The sequence below is a fragment of the Podarcis muralis genome, chromosome 7 (assembly GCF_964188315.1).
Source record: "Podarcis muralis chromosome 7, rPodMur119.hap1.1, whole genome shotgun sequence".
NCBI lineage: Eukaryota > Metazoa > Chordata > Lepidosauria > Squamata > Lacertidae > Podarcis > Podarcis muralis.
In genome coordinates this window covers 29305904-29328568 of record NC_135661.1, presented here as the reverse complement: position 1 = coordinate 29328568, position 22665 = coordinate 29305904, and the positions used below count along the sequence as shown (strand labels likewise).

At 45.6% G+C, this 22665-nt stretch overlaps 1 protein-coding gene across 4 annotated transcripts in view; it reads left to right on the top strand.

Moving 5' to 3' along the window:
* AJAP1 (adherens junctions associated protein 1) overlaps positions 1–22665 on the top strand; it is a 120872-nt gene that overhangs the window by 39870 nt on the left and 58337 nt on the right. For all 4 annotated transcript variants that reach the window (XM_028740443.2, XM_028740441.2, XM_077931465.1 and 1 more), the window contains exon 2: positions 7378–8114. In XM_028740443.2, coding sequence (XP_028596276.1) covers positions 7378–8114 — 737 coding nt within the window. The remainder of the gene's footprint in view (positions 1–7377; positions 8115–22665) is intronic.

Genomic DNA, 22665 nt, shown 5'->3' with positions numbered 1-22665 from the left:
CAGAGAGTTCATGCACTTATGAGGGAAGCATCAGAGCAAGGCAGAGGCTTCCGGAATTTCCCTCACTCAAATTTCTCCTTGGAACTTGTTTTTGAAAACGGGTGCATTTGGCACTTTCTGATGCCCTTAAAGAAACATAGAATCATAGAATTGTAGGCTTGGAAGGAAGCCCAAAGGATCATCTAGTCCAGCCCTCTGCAACGCAGGAATCACAACCGAGAGTGGCCATCCAAACTCTGCTTACAAACTTCCAATGAATGAGAGTCCATCACCATCTGAAATAGCCCATTCCACTGTCAAACAGCTTTTACCCTCTGAAAGTTCTTCCCAATATTTAGTCAGAATCTCCTTTCTTGCCATTTGAATCCATTGGTTTGGGTCTCTGTTGTTTAAATGTCTGGATTTTGTATAGAACATTGTGGGTGGATGGCTTGCACATTTCCGTCATTCTCCAGGTCTGGCATCAAGGGTTCAATGTTGATGGGCACTGGTCATTGTACCCACCATTAATGAGACCAGTACCAATTCCTCCTCTCCTCTGGCCCCACTGCTGGACCCCTTGCTGCCTCTGTTGTATATGCAAATGAGCCGGGACTGGAGTAAGGAAGCAGATCAGCTCCTTCCTTGCCTCTGAGCAAGCAGGCAGGGTCTATGCAGGAAAGAGCGAGTGAAGGGTCAGGAATGAGGAAGGGGTGAGCCCACAGGAGGGCGCTCTTTAGGGCAATTTGCCCCCTCCCTTACAAAAAAACCACACCTGCAGCCTGCAGTGCATTCTTTACCTTCTACACTATCAATGGCGCCAATGAATTGCTCTTGCATTGTGATTGGACTGCATGCATAACTACATCAAGAGTTCTTGTCTGTGGTGCTTTGCCGATGCACCAGCAAATGCTTCTCGACAAGAATTTTAATGCAGCCGTGCAGTCACATTGATAGGGTTGCATTGACTGTTAGTTGTGCTCAGAGTAGATCCATGGAAATGAATGGCCTGCGGCTAGTCATGCCCATTAATTCCAAAGGGTTTACACGGAGAAGGATTAGCACTGGATATGATCTGCAATGTTTGTATGTGGGATGAAGATGAACATGAATGAAAACAGCCCAATGCTATGTGTTAATTTTGGATGAGGGTTTGCAAACTCCCATTAAACATGCATTCAGGGTCATGGGGAAAAGAAATGTATGTTGGCTTCCTTCCTTTTCTCTGTTCTCCTCTTCTCTCTGCCAGGCCTCCCCACTCTTTTGACAGCCTTGGATCTTGCATGGACCTGATCTGACCTGACCTGGTGCAAACCGGCTGAATCCTGAGTCAACCCAATTTGGTTCAGGATCTGGGATTCAGCTGGATCTGCTGCACAGCCCTAGTGACGACATTGTCTAAGCGCCTACTCCTTTGCTCTGTATTGTTGCTCTGGAGAATTGTCCTCTCCTCTCCTATTTTTTTCACTCTGAACCTGTGTCTGGCCCTACCATTGTCCACACGGACTGACCACTACTCTGCCTGTTCCTGGAACTCCAGCACCTGGTGATTGACCTTAGCTGAGGCCTCTTAATTAGGACCAAACGTTGCCTGACATCAAGGGTTGCAGGACTGGATCATCCCCTACAGTTTCTAAAAAGAGCTAAAAGCATCTTTTGAGTGGGAACTGATTTTGACAAGGGCAGTCACTGCTGCAACCATCAGGGGAGACAGCTGGACCCTCCCACACACACAGTTTCTCCATTCCAAATCGTCTGCGATTTCCCCCCTCAGATTTGCTCACTATAGCGGGGGCAGGATAAAGTACATGTAGGGGTTGGTGGATGGATCAGGTTATTCTGTTTCCGCATCAGTTTCACTTGCTTTTATTCATATATTCATTCCATCCTCTTTCAGCATCAATCAGTGAATGCCCTTGTTTTTAATGTTTGATGTTGTCACTTTTTTATTATTAATATTCTGTTGGGAGCTGCCAAGAGTGGCTGGGGAAACACAGCCAGATGAGTGGGGTATAAATATATTATTATTATTATTATTATTATTATTATTATTATTATACAAGCAAACCACAGCAAAAAAATAACAAATCACTTTTTTGATAAGGTCATATTTTACCTTTAAATTAGGGATGGGGAATAAATTTGATTCAGTTCACCTTTAAAGGTAAACCTACCTAATTTACTCTTAACTAACACAGTGCACAGGCTGAAATGTAGACATCCTTCAAAAATTCACACTCCTCTGAATTTTGCAATGTGGTTCTCCAGCCAAGTAATGGGTACAAAAATGCACGTAATAGGGTAAAGTTTGCCTAAAAATGCATCTGTTGGGGAAAATAACATACCAAAGAGCAGCGTAGAAGAAGTTGCTTTGCAAAAAGATTTTGCATACTGTGTTAGGCAAAATGGTGTACAAGGTTGTATATAGGAGGTGAAACCTAGACTAAACATAGTTATGGATTTCATTTATAAGCATGCATTTTAATGCGAAACGTGCATTTTTATACGCATTTTGGTCCATTGTTTGAGCTCAAAGCTGTATTTCAAAATTTGGAGGAGTGCAATAAATAGAAGGGATCTCTGCATTCCGATATGTGTATTAGTCCAGGAGGTGTGATTGGGGTTGTTCCATGTAAAACTGTGGACCAAACGAAATCTTAGAGCCTCCTCAGCTATCCCATAAAACCAGACCAAAATGTAAGTTGCTGCTCAGTTGTAAAAGGAATTGCTTACGTAGTGTGGACAGGATACAGACTGCCCAGTCTGCAGACACAGAGGTTAAAACACCATGAGGGTTGAGAGAATGAAGTTATATACTTGGGGCTGTGGTGATTGTGAGCCTGGAGATGGATGCCCTGTCAGGCAACCCTGTGCCCTGGCTGTCTTCCTCTCCTGCAAGGAGAAATTTCAAATCACATTAACAGTGTTAGCCGGGGCTCAAGTCTGAGTCTGACGGGCCATTATAAATGACAGCAAAGCTGGGCATTTTTATTAAGGAAGAGCCTTGCTTTAATGCTCTCTCTGGAAACTTGCACTCTTGACTTACCCACAGCAATGCCTGGGATTTTCCTTGCAGATCTGCAGCAGAGGAGAATGATTCCCTCTTTTGTCTTTCAATTATTGTTTCCCAGACATCATAAAAGGGGTGGCAAAGGCAGGGGGAGGACTCATTGGGCCCATTTGGAGGTGTGTGTGTGGGGAGTTCTAAAGCAACCCCTGACACCTCTATCAATGCCATTTAACCAAATGAACCATCTCTGCCTCTAAAAAAAGAAGCATTCTTCCTAGCACACCTAAGGACAGTAGCTGCAATACTGCCCGTTGGCTATCATCAGTGGTGGTGCTGAAGAGCCAATAGTTCCCTCCTCTGCAGAGCGTGCCAGGATTTGTGGCTTCAGATTGTTATCACCTTGAAGTGCTCCCTGCCACCACTGAACAAAATGGGGTTCAGTTGCAGGACTGGGCGAATGTTGAGTGGGCGCCCCAGCAAAGTGCTCTTTTGGGGGCAACATGATAGAAGTTAATAAAACTATGCAAGGCATAGGGCAAGTGGATAAAGGAAAGTTTTTCTCCCTCCCCCACAGCTGGTATATAACTCATTTCCAACAGCTGGTATTCAGAAGCATTGCTGCCTGTAACTCTGAATAAAGAGCATAACCACTGTAACTGGTAGCCATTGATAGACTCCATCCTCCATGAATTTCTCCAAGCCTCTTTTAAATGCATGCAAGTTGGTGGCCACCACTGCCTCCTGGGGGATTGAGTTCCCTAGCTTAACTATGTGGGATGTGAAACACAAGAGCAGTCAAGTACAATATTCCTAGAGTGAACATGTTTACCCATGGGGAGGAATATTTGTCCAGCCATCAGGTAAACTTCCTGTTTCCTTCTGGGCTGGGACAGACTTCCTCTGCATGTGACTAGAGGTGGGTGTGGCCTCACCTGTGCAGGTAACAACAAAAACACAGGGCAGGGCAGCTACCTCTCTCTTTCTCCACATGCATCGGAGAAGCAACATCTGCTTAGCCAAAGATGCCCTCTTGGCTTCCAGCCAAGAGAGGACAAAGGGACTGTTTTCTTATGGAATAGTTTCCAAGTATATGTTACTTTTCTAAGCTAAGTCTGCCTTCTGGGATCCGATTGTGAACAGAATGTGTGAGTAAACCATTTTTTATATATTTGTAGAAGACTGTATCATGTTTTATCTTTTATGAAGGAATAAGGGGAAAATACCAGAACAATTATTATAGAGGCATTAGCAAGCCTGAGCAAACGCATCTGCAGCAAGTTTAAAAAGGGGGAATGCTACTCTGCTAAATTGTAGAACTTGTTAACACAAGTTGGAAAAGGATATAATCAGACAATATATCCTCTCCTGCATCCCTGAACATTCCCACAAACTATGTGTCATGTGAAGAAATACTTTCTTTTTCTTCTTTTTCTTTTTATCTGTCTTGTCAGGGACTGGGCAGAGGAGGAATGGTGGAGACCACCTCCCCAGTCTGACCCTTCCTGAGAAGAAGGAGACAGTTCAGAATTACAACAGGGTTTGAGGGAGGTTACAGCTGAGAGGCAGTTGGGGGGGGGACTGGGAAATAATGGGAGAAGAGGAAGAAGAAGCACCAGGGGAGAGACAACTGATGGACTCAGTGTCTTTAGAAAGCATTCCAGATCCCCCTCCTCTCCCAGAACATGGCGGGCCTTGAAAGTAGGAGAGCAAAGAGCTCAAAGGCAAAATGCCCTTTCCAGCACTGGTAGCGATGACCCATGAAGAAGTGGGAGAGACGGAGGGGGTGGGGTTTCACTGGGAGCAGCACCATTACTCCAAGAGGCTGCATTTCTAAGCCTCTCTCTGTGAATATTGAATAAAAAGCACTGGTAATAACTTTCCTTGTCTTATCCATTCCTAGCAACCTACTGTGGGGGGTTGGGTCCTCTGACACCTGACATGTCATGAATCTCCCAACATTAAGTTGCACAGGATGTCCACAAGTTCCAATGTTACGACAGAAGGAGAAAATAGGAAAAAATATTTAGTGGAGTCTGTAACCAAAGTGTTTGTAACCCGAGGTGTTTGTAACCCGAGGTACCACTGTAATATCCTTTTTTGAGGTTAGCCAACAAGAACTGCACACAGTATTCCAACTGTGGCTGCACCATAGAATTGTATAACAGTATTATGATACTGGCAGTTTTAGGTTCAGTCCCTTTCCTATAGACCGCTAGCATGAGAATCACAGCTGGGGGAAATGCAGTTGTGCTCACATCCTGCTTCTGGGCTTCCCATTGGGCATATGGTTGGCCACTGGGAAAATAAGATGCTGGAGTGGATGGGTTGCTTCTTCTTGCATTCTCATGTTCATACTTCTACAGAGAGACTAGCTGGATCTTGTTGACCTTTCACTGCTCAGCAGATGTGGCCAAGACTGGCCGAGTTTCCAGGATAGGATTTTGCAGTCTCACAGAGCTGTGTCAGGCCCTTGAGGACCCAGAGCCATTCCGAACAGTTTGCGTGATCATGCCAGATCTGATTGTGCATCATGCCCAGTCAGCAAGACATAATGCAGCCATTCTCTCCCTTCTCTCTTCCATCTCTATTTCATTTCATTAAAAAAGTAAGTTTTATAGCCTACTGGATGTGCCGGATGGAAGGAAAAATACAAGGGCTTATCTCAGGGCTGCTAAATTGCAATCCCGGGCAGTGAGTCAACCTGGTTATTGCTGAGAGGAACAATGGAAGGGATTGATGGCTATTAGATATAAATCGAACCTCTGCATTGAAGGGCAGTATATCTCTGAGCAGTAAATGCTGTGGGCCCACAAAGCAAGGCTGGTTGTGGGTGGCGATGGCAAAGTGACTTTCCCTGCCTTCCCTTCCCATAGCCCAGTGTTTTTCAGAAGAAAAGAAGAGCCCTTGCTGGATTAGGCCAAAGGGGGACCATCTAGTCCAGTATCCTGTTCTCACAGTGGCCAACCAGATGCCTGTGGGAAGTCTACAAGTAGGGCCTGAGGACAGAGAGCACTGTCAACTCCTGTGGCTTCCAGGGTAATGGGAAGCCAAGTTAGATTCACCGATATTCAATTTTTGCCCAAATATCCAATTCTGAATGTGACATTTGAAAACTGCAAAATGCTTGTGTATATCATCCATCAATGCTACTGTGTGTCAGCTGTCAAATAGCAAATATGGAATTCATTAGGGGCTACCACCCCTTCTCATAGTGCTTGCCAACCTTGCCTACCCGCCACCAACCCACCAACCCCCTTGCCAATCCTCACCTCTCTCTTTACACCCAAATCTCAAATCCCCTCACAACTCCTTCAGGCACTCCCCCATATCCCATCACAGCTACTCTGTGTACCTCCATCCCTGCTCTAATCAAACCTCGGCGGTTGTTTAAAACCCAATTTTATTTCCTGACTTCTCCTTTGCTCCCCCCCCCCATACCTTGGCCATGCAACTCCCAAGACTGTGATGAAGCACTACAAATCCTTCATCAGAGGCTGCCCTCTGACTTCATGCAAATCCAGGATTATGGAGCAGCCTGATGACAGTCATATATATATATATATATATATATATATATATATATATATATATATATATATATATAATGGTATCTCAGGTTACAAACTTACGGTAATTCCTTCCAGAGGTCTGTTCTTAACCCGAAACCGTTCTTAACCTGAGGTACCACTTTAGCTAATGGGGCCTCCTGCTGCTGCCGCACTTCTGCTGAATGATTTCTGTTCTCATCCTGAGGTAAAGTTCTTAACCTTAGGTACTACTTATGGGTTAGCGGAGTTTGTAACCCGAAGTGTTTGTAATCTGAAGCGTTTGTAACCCAAGGTACCTCTCTCTCTCTCTCTCTCTCTCTATATATATATATATATATATGAAGAAATGTCATCTGTTCAATATTGTGGGCATCAACTAGATATATTTTGAGAAAACATTTTGGCAAATGTGGGTAGGGAGACCTTTAAGGTGTCTGAGGAGGTGTTCCAGCTCTGGAAACAAAAGTGCTCATTAACCAAAAACGTTGAGCCAATTTGCACATTTGGGATAACAGTATGGTCCAGTCCTGCTTGGACTCCACTCTTGCTGACTCAACCATGTAAAATGTCACATTTAAAGGGCAACCTGTGTTGAAATCCAACAAATCTTCACCACCCAAAGGTTTGTGTGCCAGGGAAGAAATTTCAGAGCTAGCCCACTCTCTGATTTGTTAGCCACTCATGTGAGATAAGATTTCGGAGACAAGCAGAACTGCCAGATCCATGAGCAACAGTCTGGAGAGTTTCAGTGCGTCATCCTGCAACACTCCCCTTGAATGAACTCTGTTGACTTTTCTGTTTGTTTGCTTCTTTCTAACACAGCTCTGTGTCTATCTGCAGGTCAGGTTATCCTGTACGAAGCCATGCTTGGATTTTAATAGCCATGTTCCGACTTGCCATGGATTTCACCTCTTGTGAATCTTTGGGCCACGGTCATAGGCCCTTGCAAAGACCGGGTCACCGTGACCGACATGGATTCTGGCATAGTCCTTTGTGGAGTCTTAGATCCGGGCAGCAGGCCAGGAGTTATGGGCTTCCGGGGAACCATGCTTTCCCCTATTTGGAACGGTCTAACGGACAGCTGGCCAGTACGTATCATTCCAAACGTCTACACAAAGCCACGGACCTCCTCTGGGAAAATGGGCACCCCGAGCACTTTGTCCCCGCCAGATCAGACCCTTCTCTGGCAGACGGGAGTACAGCATACCAGACTTACTTGAGGAGGAGGAAAAGGTACCTCCGGGCAATTGGCAAGCCCACTCCAGAGACCGAGGTGATTGTCTGGGGGTCCACAAGCCCTTTGGAAACCCTGGAGAGCTTCTCGGGAATTTATGGCAGTGCCACCACCATCTCTGTTTTGCGACACAAGACCACCACCATCTCCACCACCACCACCACCACGATCACCACCACAACTGCGGCTTCCACGACGGTTCAGCCAGAAGGACCTGGCCCTGGGATTGGCACACCCAAGAACAACCCCGGTGTGATTAGCACAATGGTACCACCTGCCACTTCTGATGGGAACAGAAAAGAGGTTGGTGCCCCTCCACCCAAGATCCCAGGAGACACTTCAGGTATATTTATAGATTGCTTTTAGATTTGTATGTATTTGCTTGCATGTGTGCAAATGTTGTGTTTCATTTCCAGTTGTTCATCCAAGCAGGAAAACAAACAAACACACTGGGTTTCTATTGTGATTGGATGAAGGGGCATACTACGTAACAGAAATGTAACACACACGTACCACTAATTCATAGAACGTGATATCAGAGTGGTTCACAACAATTTTATATAAAACCATGCAATAAAAGTCATATAAAAAAGTTAAAATCTGGAATTAGGAAACTACTGTGGAAAGCTGTATTATCAATTGCCTGATAGAATAGAAAGGTTTTCAGCAAGTATTTAAAAGTTGGCACAAAAGGAGCTTTCTGAATCATCTGTTTGCAAAGCATTACCCCATACTGGGCCAATGACACTAAAGGCTCAATTTCTTGTTGTTAGTATTGAGACCGAAATGGGACAGAATTAACTGCTTAGCCCATCTGTGTAGCCCACCTGATCCTCATCACCCCTCTGCCATTTTGCAACCCATTATAGAAAACCCACAGTGTGGTTTCCTTAATGCCAAAATAATTTTCTTGAACACAGTTGCATGCTGGTAAGTTACTTAGGACTGTCCTATCATTAGGCAGTTGCCTCAGATGGCAGATACTGGGGGGGGGGGGCAGGGGGCAGTGGTGGAGAGGTGGTGGAAGAAAGGTGTCTATGTACCAGTTGGCCAATCCCTGCTCCCTCTAAACTTCCTTGTTGACTTCCAGTGTGGTGGAGGATACCATCATGTTGGCAGTGTTGAAGGAAGATTCAGCTCCCAGTCTGGTCAGCATTTGCACCTGAGGCGAAGGAGGCAACTCTCTAGCCTTTTGTTTCAAGCGGTAAAAAGACATAGTCTTTCCCCTGAGCCCTCTAATGACCTGGACATAAGAGCACAATAAGTGCCTGCCGGATCAGGACAATGGCCCATCTAGTACACAGTGGCCACTCAGATACCTATGATGGGAAGCCTGCAAGCAGGATTCAAGCATAAGATCACTCTCCCCATCCTGTGGCTTCCAGAAACTGGTATTCAGAAGCATTACTGCCTCTGACGGTAGAGGCAGAGCATTGTCATCAAGGTTAGTAGCCACTGATAGTCCTCTCCTCCATGGATTTGTCTAATCCCCTTTATAAGCCATCTAAATTGGTAGCCACCACTGCATCCTGTGGCAGGGAGTTCCACAGTTTAACTATGTGTTGTGTGAAGAAGGGTTTAATTTTGTCTGCCTTGGCTCTTTCAACATTTAGTTTCACTGGATGTCCACGAGTTCGAATGTCTTATGAGAGAAGGGGGAAACCCTATCCCTTTCTCCTTCCACTTTTTCCATGCCATGCATGCATACTTTTATAAACTTCTAGCATGGACCCCTTCTTGGGAGTAGTTTTCTAGTAAAGAAACAAACGAACAAAAGGATTACAGTTGAAAATGGAATGAAATGCATTTCAAGGAAAATGTTCAGCAACTGAGCAAACTGGAACTCCCTCCTTCCCTCCCTCTGATCCTTCATTTTTATGTGTGGTACTCACTGGGGGTTTAAAGGGGGTTTGTCTGTAAGCTCAGTAAATCCACACGTGGGAGCCCTGTAATCGAATCTAAGCGCCATGCTCATTCCTCATAGCGCAACGCACCGATTCCATTCGCTCAGCAGCTGGAAGTGGACTTTCCATTTATTGCAAATTATGTTTGCTATTACAGAAGTTTAGACTGGAAGGCCCTTTGCCACACATGAAGTAAATTAAATCGCAGAGAATGTTGGTTGTGACTCGTAGAGCCCAGAAAGATGCTTCTCTTTAATAAAAGGGAAAGAGAGGAATTGTTGGAATTTACAGTATAATCTATACCCAGATTAATTTCTCTAATGGACCCATCTTCTAGGGAGAAATAGATATTAACTTATTCCTTTCCCTGAATACTGAACTAGGCATTAGAAGGAGTGTTTGGTAGGCTGCTGAAATGAAAAGGAAAAGCAGCAGTCTTGCATCTGCTCTTTAGCTAGTGCAGCCACCTCCAGATTTAGATTACAATTCTCATCAGGCCTAGCCAGCAAAAGTTAAGGATCAGAGACAATGGGAGCTGTATACCACAATATCAGAAGGTTGCTGTATTGACTACTCGTGGTGTGGCACTATCAACTTGGAGTGCTATGTCCAGTTCTGGGCACCACAGTCCAAAGGATATTGGGATAGCTCAGTCGGTAGAGCATGAGACTCTTAATCTCAAGGTTGTGGGTTTGAGCCTCACCTTGGGCAAAGAATCCTGCATTGCAAGGGGGTTGGCCTAGATGACCCAAGTGGTCCCTTCCAACTCTACAATTCTATGATTCTGTGACAAGCTGGAAGGTGTTCAGAGGAGGGTGACCAGGTTGATCAAGAACGGCTATGAAGAACGGCTGAGGGAGTTGGGTATGCTCAGCTTGGAGGAGAGAAGACTGAGAGGTGATGTGATAGCCATCTTCAAATACTCAAAGGGCTGTCTGTCACAGCCTGTCCCAGATAAGGAAGGCACATGCTTGTTAGTTACCAATATAGGCAAGAGAAACACTGACAGCAGCTTCCTCCATGCTCTGGATAGGCATGCACACATGCACACATGCTTCTAGGTAAAGGTAAAGGGACCCTTGACCATTAGGTCCAGTCATGGTCGACTCTGGGGTTGTGGCGCTCATCTCGCTTTATTGGCCGAGGGAGCCAGTGTACAGCTTCCGGGTCATGTGGCCAGCATGACTAAGCCGCTTCTGGCGAACCAGAGCAGCGCACGGAAATGCCATTTACCTTCCCGCCGGAGTGGTACCTATTTATCTACTTGCACTGTGAACTGCTAGGTAGACAGGAGCAAGGACCGAGCAACAGGAGCTCACCCCATTGTGGGGATTTGAACCACCGACCTTCTGATCGGCAAGTCCTAGGCTCTGTGGTTTAACCCACAGTGCCACCCGTGTCCTCATGCTTCTAGGCAGCTGTCCACAAATCTGGGCCCTGTGGAGCAGTTGCAGCAACAGGGAAAACCTTCCCCTTTGCCGGCTTATATACATTTCCCTGACAGGTCGCCCACCCACAAGCTGCAACTTCTGCATGGAAGGTGCCACTGCCCTTCCCACTTCAAGCCCCTCCTGGTTTTAGGAGATGCTGGGTGGGGGAACTTTGTGGGGAGTCTACTGACCCGTCTGTTGGCTAAACAGCCTCTTCTTCTTCTGGCACATCTGGCACACCTTCCTCTCTCTCGGTCTGCCCTGACCCTCCCCTGACTCCTGCCTTGCAGGCAATGTCATATGCCATAAATCACTGCTCCCTTCTTCGGGGTCGCTCTGCTGGTCCTCTGCCTGCGCCACATACCCTTCAGAACCTGCCACTCCCTGACACCATCACATAGAAGATGGAGGAAGTTTATTTTTTGCAGCTCTGGAGGGTAGGACCCAAACCAATGGATTCAAATGGCAGGCAAAGGGATTCCGACTAAATACAAGGAAGAACTTTCTGATTGTGAGAGCCATTCAACAGTGGAACAGACTCCTTCAGGAAGTGGTGGCCCCTCCCTCACTGGAGGTTTGCAGACAGAGGTTTGGATGGCTATCTGTCAGGGCTTCTTTAGCTGTGATTCATGCATTGCTTGGGGTCAGACTAGATTGCCCTTGGGGGAACCTTCCAGCACCACAATTCTGTGATTCTACCATTCTATTATCCTAAATGCATGATGGCAACATGGCTAAGGATGCATCTGATATTTATCCAGATTTATTTCTAGACTCGGGAACTCTAAAGTACATCATTTTGCTTGCCGCGTCTCCTGATAGCAGCCTTGTGGCTCCAAGGTGAATAATGTCTTGTTCCAGCTTGAGTCAGGCAGGAGGAGGTAGCAATCAATCTTTGGAATTTTATTCACTGGTTGGTTTTCATTTATGAATTGCTTCCTATGCGATTTAAGAAACAAAAACAGCAGAAATGAAAACCTACACGAAAGGACTTCATACATAAAAGCAATTAAAACAATTTCACATGTGGAAAAGCAATTCCATGGAGGAAAACAATTTCAAATTTCATACAGACTTGGGTTTTTTATATTTTATATATATATATATATTAAAAAAAACCCTAATACCTCTCTACTTGAGAGCCTGGTTGAAAAAGGAACACTTTCATTCAGCGCTGGAAAGACTACAAAGCCTGTCTGATAGCAGGAGAGGGGGAGAGAGAGAAAGACAGAGTTTTGGTGGTTAGGTGCTGCTACACATAATGCTTGATTCCAATATTATATGGATGGACTTTTGATGAGATAATATCTGTGCAGTGTTTGCTTGGGTATTTAAGGAAAGCAAAGAACCAGTGTGATGTAGATGGAATAGAAGATGGGAGAGCTGGGTTCAAATCCCTGCTCAGCTGTGAAGATATTCTTGAGCCAGCCAGTCACCACTTCTCAGCCTCAATGTTCCTCATTTATTCATTTAATCCTCACAACAACACTGTGAGGCAGGTTAGGCCGAGAGGCAGTGACTGGCCCAAGGTCACCCAGCTTCATGGCCAAGTGTAAAATTGAACCTGGGTCTCTTGGGTCCTAGTCCAGTACTCTAACCAATACACCTCTCTCTCTCTCTCTCTCTCTCTCTCTCTCTCTCTCTCTCTCTCTCTCTCTCTCTTTCTCTCTCTCTTGCATCCTGCCTTAAAGCTCACATGCATTTTGCACATGCTTTTCTCCTGATGTATTCATTTTGCATTATAGAATCCATTCCTGCAGGTTTATATTCCATAATATACACCATTTCTTTGGGCACTACAGATGGTTATATATACTTTTTAAGGAGGAGGACTGTGCAGAAGCGGGAGCTAACTCCTAACCCTAACTCTTGCCTTTGGCACCTGATATGTGTGTTTTGAGGACCCGCCCTGCCTTTGTGAATGTAATATGCTTCAATTGTTTTCAATTATCAGTTTTAAATTGTTGTATCCCACCCTGCGACCTGCTGGTGACAGGTGGGTAATAATCATAGCTGTCAACGTTTCCCTTTTTTAAAGGGAAATGCTCTTATTCCGAATAGGATTCCTCGCAAGAAAAGGGAAAAGTTGACAGCTATGGTAATAATAATTGCAGATATGAAGAAGTGTGAATTTTGAAGGGTGCTGTGCATAGTTAAACTATGGAACTCACTACTGTAGGGGGTTCATAATTTTTTTTTTTTTTGTTCATATGGTGGCTCAGAAAATGCAAATCAGGTAGATTTGCATTAAATTATGAAATAATTTCTATCTCATTCACTACCTGGACCTTACAGGATAATCAGCTTGCTTAGAGTGGTTTGCTACAAAAAGGCAGGGGGTCGCAGACTGGGAGGCCCCCGCCTCTTATGCTATTTGTAGCTGAAACCTGGAGATTAGGTGAGGAGGGACGGAGGGAACGTGTGCCCATTCACCCTTCCAACAGACATCTTGCTACCAATTCCGATTACTTACTGATTCAGTCGTTGCTCCTGCCCCAACACCCTCCGGGAGGTGCCTCCACTTCCGAGGATGTGAAGCAGGCTTTCTGGAGCTCCGTTGCTATTGGCAACAGAGTTCGACATGTGTTTGAAGTGGAGCAAGTTCCGCCCCCACACGCTGATACTGAGAGAGCATCGCTCTGTTGTGGGGAATGAACAGGAAAGGGCATGTATTTCAGGATCTTCCCCTGGAGGGGAGAGTGTTGCTAGGCATTATCCCTGACTTTGAGAAAAATTGCAAGGTTTTCCCCCCCTCCCTCTTTTCTTTTTTCTTTTCAAAAACCCAATAACAACTTTCTTTTTATAAAACTTTACGAGAGTTCCTCTTGATCAATAATACATGATGTATATAATCTTGGCTTCAGTACACAATGTTACATCTTGTTAGACATTATATCGTGTTACAGCGCACTTGTGTGCCATAAAAGAAGGCCGATGCCTCATAGAAGCACACAATTGGACACTCTTGGAAACCCAAAGCAATAATGTAGAGAGGAAGCTTTCCACTGTGTCCCTGGCTGAATCAGGGTTCTGGGCAAACTTCCTTACACTCAGCCTCTGTTGTGGGCAGTAAATGGTGAGCCAGTTCGATACAGCAGCTAGAGTGTCGGTCTGCAACCTGGGAGACCAGAGTTCAAATCTCCTGACTTGGCAATGAAGCTCCACTGGGTGACCTGGATTCACAGTTGCTGCATCTCAGCCTAACCTACCTCACAGGGTTGTTGTGAGGGATTGAATGGAGAGGGAGGAGAACTGTGCATGCAACCTTCAACTCATTGGAGAAAAAAGCTGGTCTATGAATGCCCTAAGTAAATGAAATAATAAAATTGTGTCTTCTTCAGCTGGTAGGGTGGGCTCATCCCTTAGACAAGGCTGCCTCTTGTGTCTCTGCATGAGTTGCTGGTTTACTATGGGAAGAGGATGCTGGTCAAGATGGGCCACTGGCCTGATCCAGCAAAGTTCTTATGCATCTGTAAAATGTGTGCAATTTAAATGCATTTTCTTTCGTTGCCATTTCATTTTTAGCGCGCAAAATTTGGAAATAAGCCTACAATAAAATGCAAGTGAGATGGAATGGAAATAAGCTGAACCATACATTTTTAGTGGTGGGGATGGGATGGACAGTGTACAGGATGCTCAAGCCGGAATGAAATTGCACCCTCTGCACCAAGGGATGGGTGGAATTACTTTGAATTGAAAGCACTGGCAAAGCGGTCCCCAGCGATGCTCACAAACCAACTTTTAAGGGCTTTCAAAACCCTTCCTCAAAGAAGATGAGGTGAGCTCAAAGTCTTCCTCATACAAGTGGAAAAGTCTTCCTTTGCAAGTGGAAAAAACGGCTTGGGGAATGCATGCCAATTCATCAGGAATAATATGGGAGGCATGAGGGTTAGGGCAACCCCTCAGCTTGTTTTGACCCTTAGCCTCCCCATTTTGCCACAGGGGATAATGATAGTAACTCACCACGAGCCACAATAGCTATGTTCTGCCTCAGGCATAGGCAAACTTGGCCCTTCAGATGTTTTGGGACTACAGCTCCCATCATCCCTGACCACTAGGCTGAGTTTGCCTATACCTGTTCTACCTCCACTGTCAGAGGCAGTAGATACATCTGAATGCCAGTTTGCTGGGAGGGAGACACTGTAGCACTTGGCTCCTGCTTGGACATCCTGTGAGAATAGGATGCTGGACTTGAATAACTTTGGGACTGATCCAGCTACAGGATCTTCCTATGTTCTTAGGTTCACAGTATAGCCCATTCTACAACCAAATTTTACTCTTTTTGTTGACTAGGCTTTCACATATTGTTCTTATTATTTATATCCTGTCTTGCCTCCTGATAGGAAGTTAAGGTGGCTTACAGACAAAACAGGTGTGGGGTGGGTGGGGATGGGGGTAGGAAAAAAACACCCTTAAAAACAATTAAACAGTAATAGAATTAAAGGTTTAATAGAATTAAACACACACACATAGAGTAAAAACATCATAGCCCCAGCACTTTCCTAAAAATCAGTGATTTTATTGGAACAAATCTTCACCTACCGGCTGGAGAACGAGGAGGGAGCCAGTCTGTTTTCTCGTGGAAGGGCATTCCAAAGTCTGGGGCCAGACACCAAGAAGGCCTTCTCTTGCATCTCCACCAAGCATGCCTTCAAAGTGGCAGGACTGGGAGAAGGGCCTCCTCCCCTGAAGAACTCAGAGCCAGGGCATGTTCATATGAGGGGAAACGGTCTTTCAGATAGCCTGGGTCTAAGTTGTATAGAGCTTTATAGACTTCCGAGGTCTATGAAAACAGTTGATGCCATAAGGCTACAGGCTCGACATTAGCCACTCCCTTGGTTGACTATATCAAATAAAACTGCTTCCATGCAAGTTCCTACGACTCTAAAGGTGTAGCCGCCATAGCACTGCCCCATATTTAGACAGAGTTTAAGTGAGGGCTTGAACTGGGGTGACAAATGGTGGGAATGCATGTGAGCCCCACACCCTGCAATCATTTCTATGCATGCTGACTCCTGTTCAGGGAAGGGGGAATGGGTTCCTGTTGGAGCCGGAGTGGAGGGTGGGCATGTGGGGAGTAAATCTTGCATGCTCCCTTCTCCACAGGCAAAGCCCCTCACATATTTACTTGCATTCTTTTATAAAAAGGTAAAGGTAAAGGGACCCCTGACCATTAGGTCCAGTCATGACCGACTCTGGGGTTGCGGCGCTCATCTCACTTTATTGGCCGAGGGAGCCGGCGTACAGCTTCCAGGTCATGTGGCCAGCATGACTAAGCCACTTCTGGCGAACCAGAGCAGTGCATGGAAACGCCGTTTACCTTCCTGCCGGAGCGGTACCTATTTATCTACTTGCACTTTGACGTGCTTTCGAACTGCTAGGTTGGCAGGAGCAGGGACCGAGCAACGGGAGCTCACCCTGTCACAGGGATTCGAACCGCCGACCTTCTGATCGGCAAGTCCTAGGCTCTGTGGTTTAACCCACAGTGCCACTCACGTCCCTTCTTTTATAGGGCTATGCAAATTGAGCCCGAGATGTGATGTGCAATCTACCATGCCACTGCCTGTGGTTGGCAATATTCATTTTGAGCTATTAACAATGTGTCACAGGATGCTCACGGGTGCTTTCTTTGCTTGCTAACTGGTGCAGCCCATGGATTGTGTGGGTGAATGAAGGCATCACTTAGACCCACCCCCCAGCCACATGTAAATTGGGTGTCCAGGGCTCATCCTGGTATGGGACCGCAAGTGTTACACATCCTCAAAAGCTTTCCCTTTTTGCCTCCTGTGAAATATTAGCTGGTATGGACCGTTACGTGTTTCACCAAAATATCTCTTCTTTTCTCCAGCTGGGAAACACAAGCATCATTCTCTGCCCCCCCCCCCACCCCATCAGCCCTTTCAAAGGCCTGGAAAATGCTGTTTCTCTAATCTTCTCTGCAACCAAAATGATGCGCTCAGCATCTCCAGATCCCCCTCCCCCTGCTTCTGCTGGTGTTTTCTAAGCAGATACCTCAGGTTGCTGCTAATTGATGTTTTACCCAAGGGTTAAGGTTTGGACAAAGGATAATCCTGCTGTTCCATACCAACATCTGACAGGTCTGAGTCACGAGGGGAGGGGGGGAACCACGGCAATGCAATGCTTGAACCATCATCGACTGACCGTCGCTAATTGCAGTGGCATGCAGATTGGCCCTGAGCAGACTCCTTTCCCGCTTGCTGACATCAGAAGGAGTTGATCAGAGTTAATTTGCTGGATTGCAGATAGGGAAGAGTAATGCTGAATTGCTCAGATTCTTGTTCCTCTCCTGCACTGTGTAAGTCATCTCTGACTCTATTGTTATGAGAGAGGGAGAAAATAAACTTTTCCCTATCTGCTTTCTCGATGCCATGCATCATTTTACAAACTTCAATTGTGTTGCCTCTTAGTCACTTTTTCTCTAAACTATAAAGTCCCCAAACACTGCAACCTTTCCTTACCTGGGAGTCTCTCCATCCCCTTGATCATTTTGGTTGCTCTTTCCTGAACCTTTCCCAACTCTACAATATCCTTTCTGAGGCCAGGGCTCTACCTGGTATTCCAGGTGAGTTTGCATCATGGATCATTTTAACGGCATGGTGATATCAGCAGTCTTATTCCTTTCCTAGTGCTCCCTTGCATGGAATTTGCCGTTTTCACAGTTGCTGCACACTGGGTTGACATCTTCATCAGGTTATCTGCGGCACCCGCAAGGTCTCATTCCGGCTCATTCACTGCCAGCTCAGACCTCATAAGCAAATATCTGAAACTAAGGTTTTTCATGGCATTATATTTGCCACAAGGGGCAGCTGTTCACAGATCCCAACAGTTATTGATTTTCAGCATGTGGGCACTAGGCCAGTATCAACCGGCCAGTATTGATCAGTATCATTGTTTATGGTCAGGGGGAAATAATAACACATGAATGCGCTTAACATCTCAGGAAAGTATACATCCCCTTTCTTCAGAGGAGTGGGCTACGTAGGGTTTAATGCATACTTTCCTCCCAACAGTCCTGTGAGGTAGATAGGGGTGGGTGAAAATAACCTGTCTGAAATCAGCCAGTTAGCTTCATGGCTGAGCTGAGAGATGGTCCCCCATCTCCAGGTACTTGTTTAGTCGTTTAGTCGTGTCCGACTCTTCGTGACTCCATGGACCAGAGCATGCCAGGCACTCCTGTCTTCCACTGCCTCCCGCAGTTTTGTCAAACTCATGTTGGTAGCTTCGAGAACACTATCCAACCATCTCGTCCTCTGTTGTCCCCTTCTCCTTGTGCCCTCCATCTTTCCCAACATCAGGGTCTTTTCCAGGGAGTCTTCTCTTCTCATGAGGTGGCCAAAGTACTGGAGACTCAGCTTCACGATCTGTCCTTCCAGTGAGCACTCAGGAACTGTTCCATTTTCAAGCAGTGTTGGTGATCCTATTATATGATATTCTGGACAACTAAGTGTGGTTTTGTTTTCAAATGGACAGGAGGTAGTGAAGACCACCAGCTTGGGTGTACAAAAGAGGATTGGACAAATTCATGGAGGAATGGGCTATTGATGGCTGCTAGTCTTGACAGCTGTGCTCTGTCTCCACTGTTGAAGGCAGCAATACCTCTGAATATCAGTTACTGGAAGCTACAGGATGGGGTAGTTGCTCTTGCAGGTTTCCCAGAAGAGGTTTCCCAGTGGTTGGCCACTGGGAGAACAGGATGCTGTGCTAGATGGGTCATTGGCCTGATCCAGCAGGCTTTTCTCATGTTCTTATGCATGCTTTTTGATCTTCACAGTAATCCATATTTTTCTCCTTGCATGCGATTGGATAAAACCTACAAAGCAGAACGGGATGGAGGCTGGCTTTGTGCATTGCCACGTTGCCTAGACACTGCTCCCAAGGACGCCTCTCCTGCCTCTTTCGTCCTTGTCAAGACTGAACCTTTGGTGCATTCAGTTGCTGACATTCACAAAATTCCACTGAGAGCTGGTTGATGACATTGGTGCCACTACAGCACCAGAGATGGAGCGGGGAGTGTGGCACATCTAATTAAAATCAAAGTCAAAGAAAACCTGTTAAAGGGGAAATTTCAGGTGCCAGGGAAGGACAAAGACTTTTACTTTTGATCCTTTATCTGAAACACTTCCTTTACACTCTATAAAGCACATTTGGATTCTGAAACTAATTGGCAGTCAGTGCCAGGGGTGCCAATCTGAATAAAATATTGGGGAAGCCCAGGTAAGCCCAACCCTGCATAATCGATCTCATGATGCAGTACACACACACCATGTGAATGGCAATGCCCATCAACTTTGGGGTGGCCTGGACCCCCTTAATTTTTTTTGGGGGGGGGGAAGTCCCCTTGGCCCCTATGAGTTGGCTCCTGTGGTCAGTGCAGTTGGGCCAGGATCAGTGTTATTTGCTCAAACCATCTTGCCCCGGTGAGCAACCTAGCCACTGAATTCTGCACCAGCTGAAGTTTCCAAACTGTCTGCAGAGGCAGCCACACACAGAACACATTGCAGTAATTAACCTAGAAGTTAGGCCACCCCTGTCCAGATAGGGGTCCAGCTGGGCTGCCAGTCAAATGAAAAGAACTCCACACCCTTGAGACCAGCTGAGCCTCAAGTGACAGTAATGGATCCCCAAGCTGTGTACCCACTCCTTCAGAGGGAATATAACCACATCAAGATCAGGCCACATCTTGCCTAAGGAACCACCCACTAATAGTCCCTCTGTCTTATTTGGATTGAGCTTCAGTTGATTGGCTCTCATCCAGTCCATTGCAATGGTCCAGTGCCACACCTGCAGATGTAAAGGAGAAGCAGAGCTGTGTGTCATCAGTATATTTCTGACAATGTACTCCAAAACCCTGGATGGCCCAACTCAGCAGTTTCATGTATATGCTAATCAGCATGGGGGATAAAATTGAACCATGAGGAACCCCACATTGAAGGCTCCATGAGATGGAATGATGCTCCCCAAACATCACCCTCTGAAAACAACCATCCGAGTAGGACTGGAGCCACAGCAAGGCAGTGCTACCCACCTGCAACTCAGACAGCCTCTTCAGAAAGATGCCATGGTCAAATGGGGTCAAAAGCCACTGAACATCACACAAAAGTGCTGATTAACTTTCATGAGGACTTGTTTTTTAAAATAATATTAATATTAACATTAATAATAATATAAGATAAAATTGCAAACTGATATGGAAATGTGAAGAACTGATGAGTGGAAAAACAAAACAAAAAAGAATCTGAAATTAACAGATCCCCCATCCCTAATTGTTCCTGCCGCAGCCCCCCTTCTCCCCCCACCAAAAAAGTGAGTAATTTTTGGGTACCTGCAAAATGTTACATAATTTGTCATTTCAGGTCTTCAACAAAGTGAATACACACAGCGTGAAATTCCATGAGCATTTGCAGGATTATGATGCCCTGGACCATATTATTTTTAACCCCCTTTTAGGCAATAATGAATCTTGCTATGTTATCTTCACTTTACACAAGTAATATCCATTCTGCATACACCCTTATCATTTGTGTACAATAAGCCTGCAACTTACGTGCATTTAACTTATGCGAATTCAGCTTTATAAGCATTTTTTAAAAAGGAGTTGGAAAGGGGTGGGGTTCCAGGAAAAATGTCTGGCATTTCCATCCATCCATGGAACGTAACCCTCATATCAGTTGTGGGCCTGCTGTATATTAAAATGATGTAAAATTACATAAATCAAAAGATGTCATCAGTTATGTGGCCCAAATTCATGATGCAAGAAGCACGTGAAAGTTTCTGCGAACACTTACGAAATCCTACGAAAAAGCATCGAATCACGAAAGACAAGGTGCCGCAAAGCAGAGTGTGCTCAATAATTTGCAAAAAAACAAAGAGAGATGAAACCCATTATACCACGAGTCCTGCAATTTCTGAAGTCTGTTTAGCCAGCTTCACATTAAGTTGATCTGAAGTTTCAGGGCGAATCTCAGGCTGCTGATCTCAAGGCTCTAAGTGTGAGGTGACAGCTGTGCGCATCCCGCAAGATGCTCTCACTTGGTGCAGGAGGCTTTGCGTTCCGCGTGGAGACACCAGATGCTCGGAAATGGAGACTTGTCGGTCCCTCTTAATCTGGTCGGCTGAATAGTACAATTTGTTGTGTTCGTCTTCTTAAATTTAAAGAGAACTGTGCTTATTTAGGACGTGTGTTTTTTGCTGTTTTGAAATGGGCGGAGGGGAACATGCACCCCAAGGGCCAAATGCGACCCTCCAACCTTCTCTCCTTGGCCTCTGGGATTCTCTCTAAGGCTACAACTCTTGCCCCAGGCCATACCCAATATGCCTTGCACTGCACCCCCGGCAAGTGCTTTTTCCTGGCTGGAAAGTGTCCATGGAAGATAGAAGGGTGTGTGTGTGTGTGTGTGTGTGTGTGTAAATCTCTGGCTTCCAGTAGCTGAAATCTGGCTTGTTGTGTAACAGCAAAAGTTGCATTGATTGCTCTGCCTACTTTTGACTCTGGGTCCACTCTCTTTGTTGCCTATGGCCCCACCTACTACAGTGGTACCTCGGGTTAAGAACTTAATTCGTTCCGGAGCTCCGTTCTTAACCTGAAGCTGTTCTTAACCTGAAGCACCACTTTAGCTAATGGGGCCTCCTGCTGCCGCCGCACCGCCGCTGCACAATTTCTGTTCTCATCCTGAAGCAAAGTTCTTAACCCGAGGTAATATTTCTGGGTTAGCGGAGTCTGTAACCTGGAGTGTATGTAACCCGAGGTACCACTGTATAGGCCTTTGGCCCCCAGAAGCTTGCTTGTGAAGCTGAGAAAAGCTGCCTCACCTCTCTGTTAGGATATCAATTTTTTAACATGTGCAATGACAGAATGATTCTTTATTTTTTCTTATTTTGACGCCTCAAAGATAAAAGGGTTTTCTGAGCAGTATGGCATAGTAGAACATTAGCTTTGGGCTGTGATAGGTGTGCTGGTAACTGGGAAGAGTAGGGCAGCTTTCTCCAGCCTCGTACCCCCCAGAGCTTCCATCAGGCCGAGACAACATGGCCAAGGGATATGGACTGTGGGAGTTGAAGTTCAACAATATACAGATAGCACCAGGTTAGGAAATACTGCAGCAGGGTGTCAGAGAAAGGCACCGATACCAGAGGAGGGGTAGTCAAGAAACTGAGCATCCTTATTCAATTTCTGCAAGGGCAACTGGGGCAAGAGGCAAAGCTCACATGGAATGCAGCAACATCTCCATTTCTGTTTGCACAATCTGCCAGCCTGGACCTGCCAGGAGTCAACACTTTGCCTTAGGGAGAGAGAGAGGAGAGGGGAGGAATTTGATGCATTTTCCACTCAAAGCCAAGTCACACTTCCTGAAACAAAATGAGAACTGAAACACAGCCATCCTTCAAAATCTGCACATATCTGAATTTTTCAATGCAGTTATTCAACCGAAGAAGGCTTTTAAAGATGCAGCTATATTAGGGGGAAACGTGCATAAAAATCAATCTATTAGTGAAAACAACATACAAAAACGCATTATATAATGAGGACATTTACTGCAGA